This window comes from Silurus meridionalis, chromosome 5 (assembly GCF_014805685.1).
Source record: "Silurus meridionalis isolate SWU-2019-XX chromosome 5, ASM1480568v1, whole genome shotgun sequence".
Classification (NCBI taxonomy): Eukaryota; Metazoa; Chordata; class Actinopteri; order Siluriformes; family Siluridae; genus Silurus; species Silurus meridionalis.
In genome coordinates this window covers 27,566,769-27,581,768 of record NC_060888.1, presented here as the reverse complement: position 1 = coordinate 27,581,768, position 15,000 = coordinate 27,566,769, and the positions used below count along the sequence as shown (strand labels likewise).

The 15,000-nt window shown below is 39.6% G+C and overlaps 2 protein-coding genes across 2 annotated transcripts in view; one reads left to right on the top strand and one right to left on the bottom strand.

The window, feature by feature from the left end:
* map1lc3b (microtubule-associated protein 1 light chain 3 beta) overlaps positions 1–4,682 on the top strand; it is a 5,127-nt gene extending 445 nt beyond the window's left edge. The window contains exons 2-4 of the mRNA XM_046849117.1: positions 1,097–1,152; positions 1,892–1,998; positions 2,832–4,682. Of these exons, the coding sequence (XP_046705073.1) occupies positions 1,097–1,152; positions 1,892–1,998; positions 2,832–2,997 (329 nt within the window). The 3' untranslated portion in view covers positions 2,998–4,682. The remainder of the gene's footprint in view (positions 1–1,096; positions 1,153–1,891; positions 1,999–2,831) is intronic.
* A 2,604-nt stretch (positions 4,683–7,286) lies between these two features.
* zcchc14 (zinc finger, CCHC domain containing 14) overlaps positions 7,287–15,000 on the bottom strand; it is a 20,813-nt gene continuing 13,099 nt past the window's right edge. Inside the window, 9 exon segments of the mRNA XM_046849118.1 lie at positions 7,287–7,774; positions 7,906–8,005; positions 8,007–8,645; positions 8,648–8,889; positions 9,053–9,169; positions 9,365–9,492; positions 13,446–13,534; positions 13,638–13,923; positions 14,067–14,103. Of these exon segments, the coding sequence (XP_046705074.1) occupies positions 7,719–7,774; positions 7,906–8,005; positions 8,007–8,645; positions 8,648–8,889; positions 9,053–9,169; positions 9,365–9,492; positions 13,446–13,534; positions 13,638–13,923; positions 14,067–14,103 (1,694 nt within the window). The 3' untranslated portion in view covers positions 7,287–7,718.

Here is a 15,000-nt window from a genome sequence, read left to right as displayed (position 1 = left end):
GTTTATTGGATTTATTTATAACCATAAATCACCTCATATATTATATAATATACTGATAATCTTTCAATATAAACACTGAAATGTCGCAGAAAACAAGCTCATCTCCGGACCACAAAGGCAGCACTGCAGAATTGGGGGATGGGGCGTTCAAAGAACAACACAAAGTCCCGAAAAGACTGAAAATAAACACTCATTTCTGCTTGCCATGTTTTCCAATAAAAATTCTCAGACATCCGCGAGATTCGTCTGTCTTTCCTGAGACTTTTCAGCTGTGTGCGAACAATAAAACGCTCTCGGGCCTCGTTTATTGACCCCTGTGGCCTATTGTGCTAGCTACGAAGGCTACGTCTCAAATGGCTTCCCAGCGCACTACATAGGCTGCCTCGAAAGACGCCATTTTGGTAAAGCTGTGGGAAAGGGCGTACGGTTGCGGGTGACGTCACAGCTGTGTGTTTTAGTGCGGAAGTGCGCGGTTTGGAACACAGCCACTGCCGTGACAAAAACAAGACGCTCTGCGGTCAAGTGCGCCGTCTTGTTTTTTTTTCTTCCCATGAATTATTTATTTATTAATTATTATTTTAACTATTAAAATCGAATTGAGATTCTCACACATTAAAGTGTTTATAGATTATACATAATGAAAAAAGAACAAACGATGAATATATAATGCAATTAATTAGCATATTCAAAACATCCGGTTTTTTATATTCGGTTATTAATTGCTTTTTAATTGAAAATTTTAAAATAAATATAGAAACCAACATTTTTAGTTTACAGACATTTTCAATACAATAAGCAACATATTTTCAAGGGGGGAAAATCTTATGACCTCATTTACATACTAAATTACATATTTATATTTTCCGTTGTTTATTTTAGATTTTATTTGAATTTTTCTGAATAAATGAATCTCAGCTACTTTCCTGGTGTAAAACTATCTGCTTGTGCTGATCGTATGAACCGGCGTGTGATGATCTCCGCTTGCACTGGAGACTCCTTCCCTGAATATTAGACACATGTGTCCTTACGAACCTTCTGACCAATCAGAATTGAGATTCCCGTGTCGTTAACGCTTGTGTTTGTGGTGTTTCTGCAGAACAGCGTGTGGACGACGTGAGGCAGATCCGCGAGCAGCATCCTAACAAAATCCCGGTACGTGTCTCTTTTTTTTTTTTTTAGAGGAACCGTAACCTGGTCTGATTTTTTCTTCATGTGAATCTTTGAGGAAGATGTTGTGATGTATTCGGGATCTCCTTATGGTTCTCCAGCTGAGAGCATCGTCACTTTAATCTTCTCCATCAGAACCAGCGAGTGTGTGAGGAGTCGTGTGTGTGTGTGTGTGTGTGTGTGTGTGTGTGTGGGGTAAGGAAACTGTATAATCATTATCCGGCGGAGGAACCGGATCAGGTGACCATCAGCTTCCCATCTGCTGCATGACCACAAAAAACCCCACCTTCATCCATCATCCGTCTGCGAGTCTGATGTTTCCTTTCCGTGACGTTTGACAAGTCGTCCCTTTTCTGTTTCCTCTCTTTGGAAGCAAACTCGTTAATCCCGTCCAAATAAGGCTGTTAGAATGAGCTCCACTCTTCTGGGCAGATGTTCCACTGGATTTTATGGAGATTGATTTATCCACATGGGTGTCAGTAAAGTCAGGTAGTGATGGAGGTGAGAAGGTTCCTGGGGTGCAGTCAGTATTCACCTTCATGCTTAATAGGGTTGGAGCTCGATAGCAGGAGATCTTTCACATCTTCCAATCCATGGAAAGCAGATCTTCATGGAGCTGGCGTTGTGCACAGGGGCATTGTCAGGCAGGAACAGGATTTTGGTTCAAGTGAAGGGAAAATTTAATGCTACAGCATCCAGAAACGTCCTCTTCTTCCTGTTTCAGGTCATCATCGAGAGGTACAAGGGTGAGAAGCAGCTTCCCATTCTGGACAAGACAAAGTTTTTGGTTCCTGATCACGTGAACATGAGTGAACTCATCAAGATCATCCGGTAAAATCAAATCATCAGAATTATTACACACCATCTCATTTTTTTTTCTTTTTTTTGCTGTGAGTTTATAAAAAAAAAACTTTTATTCGTTGATTTCTTTATTTTCACGTTCCTGACCCACTTCCTGGCTCTGTACGAATCACATTCTTAGCCAAACGATATTTATATTTATAAATCTGAGTTTTAAGATCAGCACAAGTTCTGCCTGGTGTCTGATCTCAGAGTGCAGGATGAAGAGTCGGGTACTGCTGCAGAACCAGAACTGACCAGCAGGTGTCAGAGTTTAGATCGATTAGAGCTCCAAAAGACGAAAAAACAGGCATCGATCTATCTTTCTGTCTATAGCTGTCTTTTTATTCTTTCTGTTCTTTTAGTCTGTCTGTCTATTTGTTTGTTTATCTGTCTGTCTTTGTCTTTATGCTGTCTGTCTGTTTTTTCATCTGTCTACCGGTCTATTTATCTCTGCCTGCTGACCTGTTGGTTTTCTCTTCGTCTGTCTTTTGTCTGTTTTTCCGGCTGTCTGCTTGTAACTCAAAGTCTTTTTCTCTCCGTCTTTCTCTCTCTCTCTCTCTCTCTCTCTCTCTCCTGTTTTTCGCATGTAAAAATAAACGTAAATAAGCTAGTGTAATTTTTACAGTGTGAACTCGGAGGTAAATGTTGCGAGCGATTTCATTGTCACAGTGTCAGACGTTACTTTTAGCTTTAAATAATTACAGAAAATAAAATCCAACACGAGGCCGTGTTGTGGGACGTGTTTTGTTTCACAGGCAGCGATTCGAAATAAAACTCGGACTTGTTTTTCACACCGTGTCATTCCTGTGTTTGTCCACCAGGAGGCGCCTACAGCTTAACTCCAACCAGGCCTTCTTCCTGCTGGTGAACGGCCACAGCATGGTCTCCGTCTCGGCCGCCATTTCCGAGGTGTATGAGCGCGAGAGGGACGAGGACGGCTTCCTCTACATGGTCTACGCCTCTCAGGAGACTTTCGGAGCGCAATAAACTTCCTTATCATGGGTTTTCGGACACTGATACGATCCCTCGCTTTCGTCCTCTTTTTCCTCACTTCTTCATGCAGACACCAGATATACGGCGGTGCAGGACCGAGACACGTATTTCCCTGTCTGTTTGATTTCGGATCATTTGTTTTTATCCCAGATCTGTCTCTTATAAATGTAAAGGGATCGTTTTTGTTTTGCTTTGTTTTTTTTTTAACACACTTTAGCTAGCGATTAGCCTCGAAACGACGGCTAGGCCACAAACGTGTGTTTTTCCCGTTGTCTTCTGTCATAGACAGCGTGTGTGTGTGTCCATGTCTGATGTAGTTGCTTTTCTTTTATTGTTCAAATTTGATCGTATATAGAAATCGTCGCACGCTAATATAAACGTACAACAAGATGGCCGAAGTCGAAATCCATCTACAGCCATCCGTCTTTTTACATTTTTCCCTCTTCACAAATCCAAATATCTCTTTCTAGCACATTATGTATAATCGCAATATTTTACGCGAGATCAGCGCGTAGCTAGCGAGACGTGACGGTTATGGACGAGCGATTCCACAGCGCGACAGTCGCTGTTATTATAAAACGCAGAACGATTTTTTATTTTTTTTGCCTAAACAATTTGCAGTCAAAGTTTCGTAGCGTAACCAAACACAAATCCGTAACGAGTCCTCGGATGTCGCGTTACGCGCCGTTTTTTTGTCTTTGCGAACGTGGCACAGTTACGCACCGTCCTCAATAGTTACAAAAAATGTTATTGTAGCGCTTTAATGGGTGGAGCAAAGTGGGCGGTGCTGATCGCTAGGGGTGGAGCCTGTGGGGAAAAATCGTAGCTATAAATTTTAGTTCGTACAGACCTGAAGTTTTATAAACAGTTTGAAATTTCGTTAAAAAGTTAGTTGCCGGGTGTTCAAGCGTAAATGGTACGATAAAATATTATCGTAATACGGATACTTAATTCTTTGAGTATCGTGAACATCGTTACCATCTTATCTTCACTTTTCGTTGTAAATGTAACTATCGCATTTAATTGAGTCGGATCCCTAGTTATTTTTTTGTATTTAATTGATTAACAATACTTGAATTTAGCATTGAGACGAGCTCCACGTGATCCGCGCTGTAAAATCTCTCTCAGAAATACGACGTGTGAAATATTGCGATAAAAAGAAAATCGACCGGTAGCCCAAAATCAGCCTTTTTTTTGTTTTTTTGTTTCTCCTTCACGCCATCTCTTTATTTTCCTCAGTGGCTCAGATAAAAAAAAATAATAATACAGAAATAAAAATGCCAAGCTATAATACCGCATATGATTGTAGTTCAGAGTGTTTTGTATTTGAAAAACAAACAATCGTAAATCGTTTAACGAAGAAAAAGTAAAAGAAAGAAATCTGCGGTTGGTGTTTGGAATCCGGCCGACGTCGTGGCTTTTCTTCCGTCGCACGCTTCTTTTTAGAGTTTTATTAGAGCTTTATTTACGCTGTGTGTGTGTGTGTGTGTGTGTGTGTGTGTGTACTTTGCTGTGTATACATCACCATACGACAAAGAACTCTGTAGATGCCTTTTATCCTGCGTTTAGCCTGAAGTTTTTATTTAAAAAATGTTTTCCTTGTAAAAAGAATGTTCATACGCTACACTTCTGTGTATGGAACTGAGTAAACAAATGAATAAATATTTCTTTGAAAGATCTTTAAGGTGTGATGAAGTCCAGATAGAGAGATTTTTGTAAAATGAATGTAAAAAGTTTTTTTTTTTTTTTTTTGAAAGTTAGCACACTAGCGTTCGGTTTATACAGATTTTTTGTTTTTACTCAGCAATAAACACACACTGAATTAAATCTGAAAACAAGTTTAATTGTGAAAATGTGAGAATTTGGTATAGAAAATAACTCTGAATACAAACATTCTTCTGAATTAGCAAAAACATTTAAATAGAAAATTGTTTTTAAAAAAAGGCAGACGAAAAGAACCGCAATCATGCCGACGTGCAGAAAATTTGCTGACTAAACGAAAATTAAATGAGGATTTGAGCTGAAATGGTATTTCCTATTCCAAAAACCAGGAAGTTCATTTAGCAGGAATAAATAAAAAAAATCAAACGAACAAACGAATTTCATTCAAATTTTAGATTTTTAAACTCAATTATCAAATGTTTTTGGAGGAAGAAGTTCATTAAATTTTGCCGCTGAATATCTGAGGAAACTTTTTACCGAAACCTGAGTTCAATTAGCAAAGCAACCGTTTCTAAATTATCTCTGGAACTGAAGCACTTTGAGAACCACAATATCTCAGGAAATAAAGTGAAGGTTTTATTAGCTAAAGAAAACTAGCTTGAAAATTTGCTAGATTTGTTACTACATTAGCCAAAGGGAACTGATCAGTTACTTCACTGAATTATGTATGGAAATTGTTGCAGGTTTTTTTTCTACATTATCAGAAGAAATTGTTATGAAAATCCTTGAAAAATGATTTACAGAAATTCTCCAATTTCCCTCACTATACTAGCGATAAAAAGGGAGCGAATTTAGCTGTGAAAATCTAGCAATTTTACAATTTTTTGCAAAAAAACTAAAAGAAAAGGAGGAAGAATTCCTTGCAAATTATTTAACAAGATGTAACGAAATCAGCCGATACTCATTACTAAATTTATGGAAAAAATTTAGGTAATTTACAAATGAAAATGTCCTGAAGCTTGAGAAATTAGCTATAAAATATTTACAAACATGCCTCGCAATACTAGCAATAAAAACAACAGGCAAATTTAATTGATAGCCACCAAATTAGCAGAATTCGAACAAAATGTAGCTACATCAGCTAACAAAAACTTTGTTGAAACCGTTAAATCAGAAGAGTGATTTGATCACAAATAAGTTGCTAAATTAATAAATTAGAGCTCACGTTACTACAGTATACAGCAGAAAAATAAAGCAAAGATTTGAGGTAAATAAGCTAGAAAAATGTAGAAGAATTCATGCTAACTTAGCCACTTATTTTTTTGCTAAATCACTAAAGCAGCCAAGTGAATTGAGCAGAATCCATGCTAAATTAGGTCTCAAAATCCGAAATTTCTGCTCTAAAATATCAGAAAAAGTGGAAGAATTCCTTGCGAAATTACAATTTTAAAGAAGATATTTAAAAAATTAGCTACAGCAATACTGAAACTAAATATTTGCTAAATTAGCAATATTCTTCAGTAACACACATTAGCTGTGGAAATTTCCTGAGAAATTTGATTACAAATACCTCAGTAAATGAACTAAGGAATTGTAGAAGAATTTATGCTAAAATATTCCAATAATCTTCAATAAACTATCTTGGGAAATTCAGCAAAATCCTCCCTGAGTCAGCTGTAACAAGCTGCAGATTCATCATTTGAGAAATGTAAATAATTTCCTAAGTAATTTTTGTGATATTTTTTGATAAATTTTGATATAATTTTCCATCTTTAGCTACATTAGCTTGAAGCAATTTCAAAATCTCATTAGCCGGTTTAGGAAAGGCTTCGAACCTGCTACAGGAATGTAGGCAACTCTGATCTGAATGAAACAATCAAACATTTTTTCACTGACATTTTCCCTTTAACTAATTTAGCAACATTGTGTACCAGAAGTATTGGAGCACCGGACATTTCCAGCCATGTGTGATTCTTCTCCAAACTGTTACACAAAATTTGTGGGACGGCTTTGGATGTTGGAGAAATGAAATTTTCCCAATCACTTGAACTAGGAGACCCAAACATGTGAACGCTGAAGGCCTTCTCACCTTCTACATCAGTACCTGACTTTACTATCACCTCTTGTAGCTGAATGAATCTCCACAAAATCTAGTGGAAGCTTCTTATAACAGCACACGGAGGATAAACGTGGAATGAGATGTTCAAAATGAAGCACATAGCAAACTTATGCTCAGGTGTCCACAAACTTTTGGAAATATGTAAAATTTTTTTTACATGAACTAAATTAAAATAAAAGAAACTTGACATTTTAACGCAGAACCGTCGCTAATGTAGAACTCGCCAGATTTAGCTAAAGTGCTAATTGTGTAGGTTCGTGAATCTTAGATTCGTTCAAGAAAAAAAAAAGATATAAAAAATCATGCATATGTACATCTTGAGTTTAAAATTGTTAAAAATAAAATAATAAAAAAATAAACATTGCGATTATCGCTCGCAAGTTTTAGCACAAACGTTCAGTACAGACGTTTTTGTTATGTTTTGGTTTTTAATACTTTGCTGGTTTTTTCCTCACTGGGATGTCAAATATCACAGAAAGTAATATCTGAAACAAAAACAAGGTACATTTACATATTTATTTATTCGAAAGAGGCGTGGCTTTAAATAGTACGACGGTAAACACTGTAGGTTTTCAGCTGCGCAAAAAAAAAGTCAAATACAGAAAAAAAAAGAATTGAAGTGATTAAAAAACTATTTCAAAAACGTAATCGTAAACAGACGCGGCACCAAAAAAAGTCTCGTTATTAAAAAATATATATATATATATAAAAGTTTGACAAAAGAACAAAAGGTTCCAAAAAGCGACGAGAAAAGCGCAAAGTACAAAAACAAACAAACAAACCAAAACATTCCTCCGAGTGTCCGGCTCGTCCGAAAGTCCGTGTGAGAGTCTCAAAAAGTTCTTGGTGTTCCAAAACATCGGAGAACAGAGTGCTTGAAATTCAACACACACACACACACACACACACACACACACACACACACACACACACTCTAGTCGCCGGAGTCCTGGCTGTCTGACTGAGGAGAATATTTAAGGCGAAACATACCTATTAAAAAATAAAATCATATTATAAATAAAAAAAACTAAAATGAACACTTTTCACATCATTAAGCATTAATTTAAATATTTAAAATATTAAATATTTAAAATATTAAATATTTAAAATATTTTCATCACCTTGCTGAGCCGAATCCATGGGCGGCTGTTTGCAGTCGTGCGCTCGATGGCCGTTTAGTCCGCAATTGTAGCAGGAAACATTCCCTGTCTTTTTTTGCCCCGCCCCCATTTCCCATCATGCCGTAGGTCTGGTACATGTTAGCCCCGCCTCCTAGAAATCCCTGCATCGGGGGAAGGACGAGGTTCTGCTGCGAGTCGTGCGACAGGGTGCTGTTGTACAGGGGCGGTGCAACAACGGGGTACGTAAAGGGGGAGGCGGAGCCACTTCCTGTGAGCAGTGGGCTGAAGTGAAGGAGCGGCCCGAAGGTGAACAGGGACGTCCCTGAGAACGGGTGCGGAAAGTAGAACGAGCCGCATTTTCCGCTGCAGCCGCACGAGCTGCACACGCACGCCGTCGTACCGTTGGACTGGGCGGAGCCGTAGCATGCCGTTCCGGAAGCGATGGGGCCGGAAGTGGGTGGGGCTACGATGGACGCGCTGTTGGCGCTGTAGGTGTTTCCGGAAACGGCCGCCATGGGAACGGCGCTGACGGGCGAGAAAGTGGGTTTGGAGAAGGAAGACGTGGAGGAGGAGAAAGAGGACGTGGAGGACGAGGAAGGGGCGGGGTTTACGTACTGAGCCAGTCGGGCGTGGCTGGGTGCGGATGAAACCTGGAAGTGGAGCGTCGAGGGCGAGATGTGATGGAGCCCGGTCGTGGTTGCCGTCTGCGCCACACAGGATTCCGCTTCCTTTTGCCCCAGGGGCGGAGTTTCCACACCCATGGCAGTGCAGAGCAGGGGTGGGCGGGGCTTACGGGTGCCGACCCCAACCCTCTCCCCGGGGGGAGCAGAGGGATGGAGGGAATCGTCACGCTCGAGTGGGACAGACACACGGAGGGATCGTTCTGCACTGGGAGAACCTGAGCTGTGGGCCGATTCGGACCGGAACTGGCAGTGCTGAGCAGAAAACACACACGCTCTTTCTCCACACAGTCCACCTCACCACCTACACACACACACACACACACACACACATTTATATTAGGAACTATAATAAGTAGAAGTCCTTCTAGGTGTGTGTGTGTGGGAAAGATGCTGTACAGAAAAAATGTGTGTGTGTGTGTGTGTGTGTGTGTGTGTGTGTGTGTGAGTGAGTGTGATTATCATACGTCTGTGAGTCTCTTTCAGTGGAGTCATGGGACTGGATGGAGAACTGGAGTAACCTGATGATGAGCTGCTGTCCCTGAGAGAGGACAAAGAACCGGCCTCCACCTGCACACGCAGCTCTGAACACACACACACACACACACACACACACACACACACACACACACAACGGTGATGACACTATTTACTATCTACCAAACACTATTTAGAATAACTAGTGTAAGATTACATGACTTTGTTTTGCCTGTCAGTATTAATGTGTGTGTGTGTGTGTGTGTGTGTGTGTGTGTGTGTGTGTGTGTGTGTGTGTGTACCTGTGTTACTGCTGCTGCTGGTGTGTGTGTGTGTTAGAGGGCTGTTGTAAGTGGAAGGTGTGACTCGTGCTACTCCACCACAGGACACAGGAAACTGAGAGATTGTGTATCTCTTCTCCAGCTTCTCCCTGAAAAGTCAAAGTAACTCACGAAATGAGAAGATACGAGTGTACAGTACAAGACAATGTGATATGATTTTAGAAGACACGAGACAATACTAGAAATCGTAAAATGCAACAATGCAAGATGATGAATGAGATGAAATGAGACGAGAAGGATACAATGAGAGATGAGAGAATACGAAGCCGAGCAATACAAGACGATTCAAGATGAGATGATGCAGGATCAGAGGTTTTAGAAGACTCTGGTAAAAGTTGAAGTTCTGACTGCACTTTTTCACTCAAGTGAAAGTAAAGAACTTTGTGATCTGACATGTTCCTCAGTAAAAAGAAGTGATTATTTCTACCCGTTTTAGTGTCACACTGGAACTGAACCACATTATGTTAATATTAGGGCTGTAAATCGATTAAAATATTTAATCGCAACTAAATCGCACATTTGTATCTGTTCTAAATCTACCTTGAATCAATACGTTTCAGGTTTTTTTTACTCTAATCAACAAGGACAAATATTCATGCTTTATGCAAATGTATGTTTATTATTCATGAAACCGAACTCAACATAGAGCACAAAGACGAAATATTCTTGTGAATGTTTGAAAGTAATTATGGTGTTTTAAATTACGTAAATTATGAGGACACCAAATGGAACTTTTTCTGTTTCCACACGGATGGTTACTGATGTGACACCGGAGAAACTAAACCTCTTCTAACTTTCATACGAAATAAATATCAGAGAATATTTGTTAAAAGTAGACATTAAAGTTTTCTATTCATATATTTATTAAGTCTGTGAGGCAAATATTCACTGAGATTCTGGATGTTTTATTTACCGTAATTTCCGGACTATTAAGCGCAATCAAATATAAGCCGCACCCACTGAATTGTACAAAGATTTTTATTTTGAACATAAATAAGCCGCACCTGTCTATAAGCCGCACTGTCTACACTGAAACTAATGAACTTTACACAGGCTTTAATGAAAGACAGTGTCTGTTACACGGCTTGTATCTAAACAGCAGCCTACCAAGAAAGTCATTGTTCACTGTCTTCCTCCTTCCTTTCACAACTATTTCTCTCTGGAGTTTTTCTTTTGGCATCGTCGTGCGTTTAAAAATCACCATCGGTGAATCTTTTCTCCCGATGCCGTGCAGCTCAGAACACAGGTGAAGTGTGTTTTCATGCCCGGTTGTTTTCAGCGTGACGAATGATTCACATTTCCTGTAGACAGTCCGAGTGAGCGGCAGATCAAACATCAGAGGAAACTCATCCATATTTATGATGTGGTGCGGTCCGATTCAGTGGGAGCGCATCTGATTTAATATAAAGAGTTTCATTGGTTCACCTGAACCCGTCTCGCAATTTCATTGGTCTAATGTTATGGGGTACAGGTTTTTGTCTTGAAGTTTATGAAACCAGGAAAAACCCCGGAAAAATTTTGGAAAGATCCATAAATTAGCCGCTTTGTTGTTTAAGCCACGGAGTTCAAAGCGTGGGAAAAAAGTAGTGGCTTATAGTCCGGAAAATACGGTATGTGTCTGTGAAGAGAGATGACAGAGGCGGCAGAGAGCGCCCCCTGTCTGTTTTGTTTATTTTACAAAAACACAGCGTTTTGTTGTTATTACGAGTTTATACAAATAAAAGTAGACCTGAGTAAAAAAAAGGACGTCATTAATAAACGTATGTTGCGCTGCAGGTTTTAAATTCGCCACTTTAATATTTATTTATATTTTCATAACAATGGTCAAACAGAAATGTGTCCTGCATTAATCGCGCATTTAAAAAATTAGACGAATTTGCATTTTGAAAGCCTTAATTTTATTAATAAAAATAGAATTATTCATTATAAAATAAAGTAAAATGTTAATACAGTAGTGTATACATAAAAATGCCATTTTTGCGTCCGTTTATCGCGGTTTTTCGTTAATCGCGGGCGGTTTTGCAACATAAAAACCGCGATAAACAGGTGTTTACTGTAATAATAATAAAACGAATTGAAAAGTGATGTTTGTGATGCACTTCCAACACTGACCGCTAGATGCCAGTGTGCGCACTGTATCCTGCAGTCTCAGAGCAGAACCGGATGGAGGGAACCGGATGGAGGGAACAGCGCCACTCCAGTGGTCTGTTTACAAACTCTTCGTTGTTTTTCTTTTGTTTTGAAAATGAAAATCTAATTAAATTACTCTGTTTAAAATATACTTTTTGTTCAAAATGTAAAATATTTAAATTTCACCTCATTTATAGTTTCTTGCCATCTTAATATTAAACTTTGTGGTTCTTCTGAACAACCTGGATGTGCAAGAACTGATCAACCATCAGCCCAGAATGTTAGACCGGATGCTGGGTTGGATGTTACATGGGATTTTATGTTGGATGTTGGGTTGGATGGTAGATCTGATAGTGGATCGGATGTGTTGGATCTTTCACAGGATTTTGAGACGGATGTTGGAATTAATTTGACAGAATTTTAGATTGGATGTTAGGTTGGATGTTAGTTTGGATGTTAGATTGAACATTAAACAAGATGTTGGGTCGGACATTAGATTGGATGTTAGAGAGCATGTTAGATTGGACGTTAGATTGGATGTTAGACTGGATGTTAGAGATCATCTCTAGAGATCTCTCCTGTTATGGAGGATGTTAGAGAGGAGGTTTGGATCTTAGATTGGATGTTAAATTGAACATTAGAGTGGATGTAAGAGAGGATCTTAGTTGGATGTTAAGTTGAATGTTAGTTTGGACGTTATACTGGATGTTAGCTTTAATGTTAGATTGGATATAAGACTGGATGTTAGATTAGATGTTGGGTTGGATTGTAAACTGGATGTTAGATTGGATGTTGGGTTGGATGTTAAACTGGATGTTAGATTTAATGTTGGGTTGGATGTTAGACTGGATGTTAGATTGGATGTTAGATTGGATATTGGAGATCCTCTCTAGAGATCTATCTTGTTATGGAGGATGTTAGAGAGGATGATTGGATCTTATATTGGATGTTAAATTATACGTTAGAGGGGATGTAATAGAGGATTTTAGATTGGATGTTAGACCAGATGTTAGAGAGGATGTTAGATTAGACATTAGACAAGATGTTAGACTGGATGTTAGCTTTAATGTTAGATTGGATATTAGACTGGATATTATTTTGGATGTTAATGTTAGATTGGATGTTGTGTTGGGTGTAAGACTGGATGCTGGATTGGATGTTGTGTTGGGTGTAAGACTGGATGCTGGATTGGATGTTGTGTTGGGTGTAAGACTGGATGCTGGATTGGATGTTGTGTTGGGTGTAAGACTGGATGCTGGATTGGATGTTGTGTTGGGTGTAAGACTGGATGTTAGATTTATTGTTGGGTTGGATGTAAGACTGTATGTTAGAGAGGATGTTACATTGGATGTTAGATTGGATGTTAGACAGGACGTTAGACTGGATGTTAGATTGGCTGTTAGATTGGATGTTAGATTGGATGTTAGATTGGATGTTAGATTGGATGTTAGATTGGATGTTAGACTGGATGTTAGACTAGGTATTAGACAGGATTTTAGATTGGATGTTAGACAGGACGTTAGGCCCAAAGTCTACTGAGTCACAGTGTTCATCTCAAACACGTTCATCAGTGAACGTTCATCTGAACCGCATTTTTAGAGAATCATCAACTTCCTTCTGATCCGATCTCAATGTTTATAAGTTTAAGATTTCAAGTACAATTTTACTAAATGTATTTGTTCATCTGGAAAACGATCAGCATCGATTTTGGTAGGTGAGTCGGTTCCATGGAATCAAGTGGAAAATATACACAGGGTGAATCAAACACCGATGTTCTCAAGGAACAACGTCAGGAACCAGAAATCCAAACCCACCAGTGAAGGAGAAGAATTCCGAATTCCACAGACCAAAACCGCCCTGAGTTTCTCTTTACGTGTGTGTGTGTGTGTGTGTGTGTGTGTGAGAGACTCACTTCTGCAGCTCCAGCTGGGTCTTCAGCTTCTTCTTGGCTCCCTGAGTGAGATCGTACTTATTCAGGTCCTCTTCTGTCAGAGCGAGGAACTGTGGGAAACGAAGTTCAGCATTATTAGGGATATAAAGTTGATTTCTGTTTCAGACTCAGAGACAGATGTTTACGACTTATGAAGCACTACAGAAGCTTCACCTCTTCCATGGTGAGCTGTTTGAAGACGGGGTAGTACTTGTGGAGGCGGAGCTTCCGCAGCCAGTCCAGGATGCCGTTCTGCTCCGGGCCGGGTGTGTGTGGCTGGTGTTGTTGTTGGTGTTGGGACGTTTGCTGTGGAGGTGAGGTGGTCTCTCCTGCAGCAGGTACAGCGAGGCTCGAGTGAAGGGGCAGGATGGGTGGAGGGGGCAGGTGTGCAGGAGAAGGTTGGGGAACCGGGGCAAGAAGGTTCACCACCGGCTGAACGCTCGCAACTCCGCACACCGATCTGAAGATGAAAAGAAGAAGAAAGAATGCAATGAACTCTAGATGGTGATTGTTCTGAAGGTCAGGTCAGTGTAAAGGTCACACATCTTTTCCTGAAGCATCTCAATATATCCATTAAGCCTCAATGTCAGTGGATCCACTCACCTGCTCGCTCCTCTGTACTGAAGCACGCAGCTCACATCTGTAATATATAACACAATCTTCATCATCATCATCATTAAAACAATTTCCCGATGGGATCAATAAAGTATTCTGATTCTGATGATCACCATCATTACCATCATCATCATCATCATCATCTTCAACAACACCATTATTATCATCACCATCATCATCATCATCTTCAACAACACCATCATTATCATCACCATCATCATCATCTTCAACAACACCATCATTATCATCACCATCATCACCACCACAATCATCTTCAATATCATCATCACCATCAACAGCATCACCATCATCATTATTATTATAATCACTATAACCCTTCATCATCATCATCATCATCATCATCTTCAACAACAGCATTATTATAATCCTTACCATCATCTCCATCACCACCATATCACACCAACGTCATCTTCAACAGCATCATTACAATCACAATCACCATCACCTTTATCAACAGCATCATCATAATTATCATCATCACCATCTTCATCATCATCACAGGACTGTTCATCTGCTCTCTCTCTCTCTCTCTCTCTCTCTCTCTCTTTATCTGTCTCTCATTTGGTCTTCATTTATTGGTCTGTCTCTCTATATTTATATCTCATTTATATCTCATTAGGGCACTATATGCCCCCACCTCTCTCTCTCTCTCTCTCTCTCTCTCTCTCTCTCCCCTCTCTTTATCTGTCTCTCATTTGGTCTTCATTTATTGGTCTGTCTCTCTATATATTTATATCTCATTTATATCTCATTAGGGCACTATATGCCCCCCCACCTCTCTCTCTCTCTCTCTCTCTCTCTCTCTCTCTCTCTCTCTCTCTCTCTCTCTCTCTCTCTCTCTCGCTCTCAACTAGCATAGAGTAACAATCACAGACCAGGCCACATAGCTGAGAGAGAAATG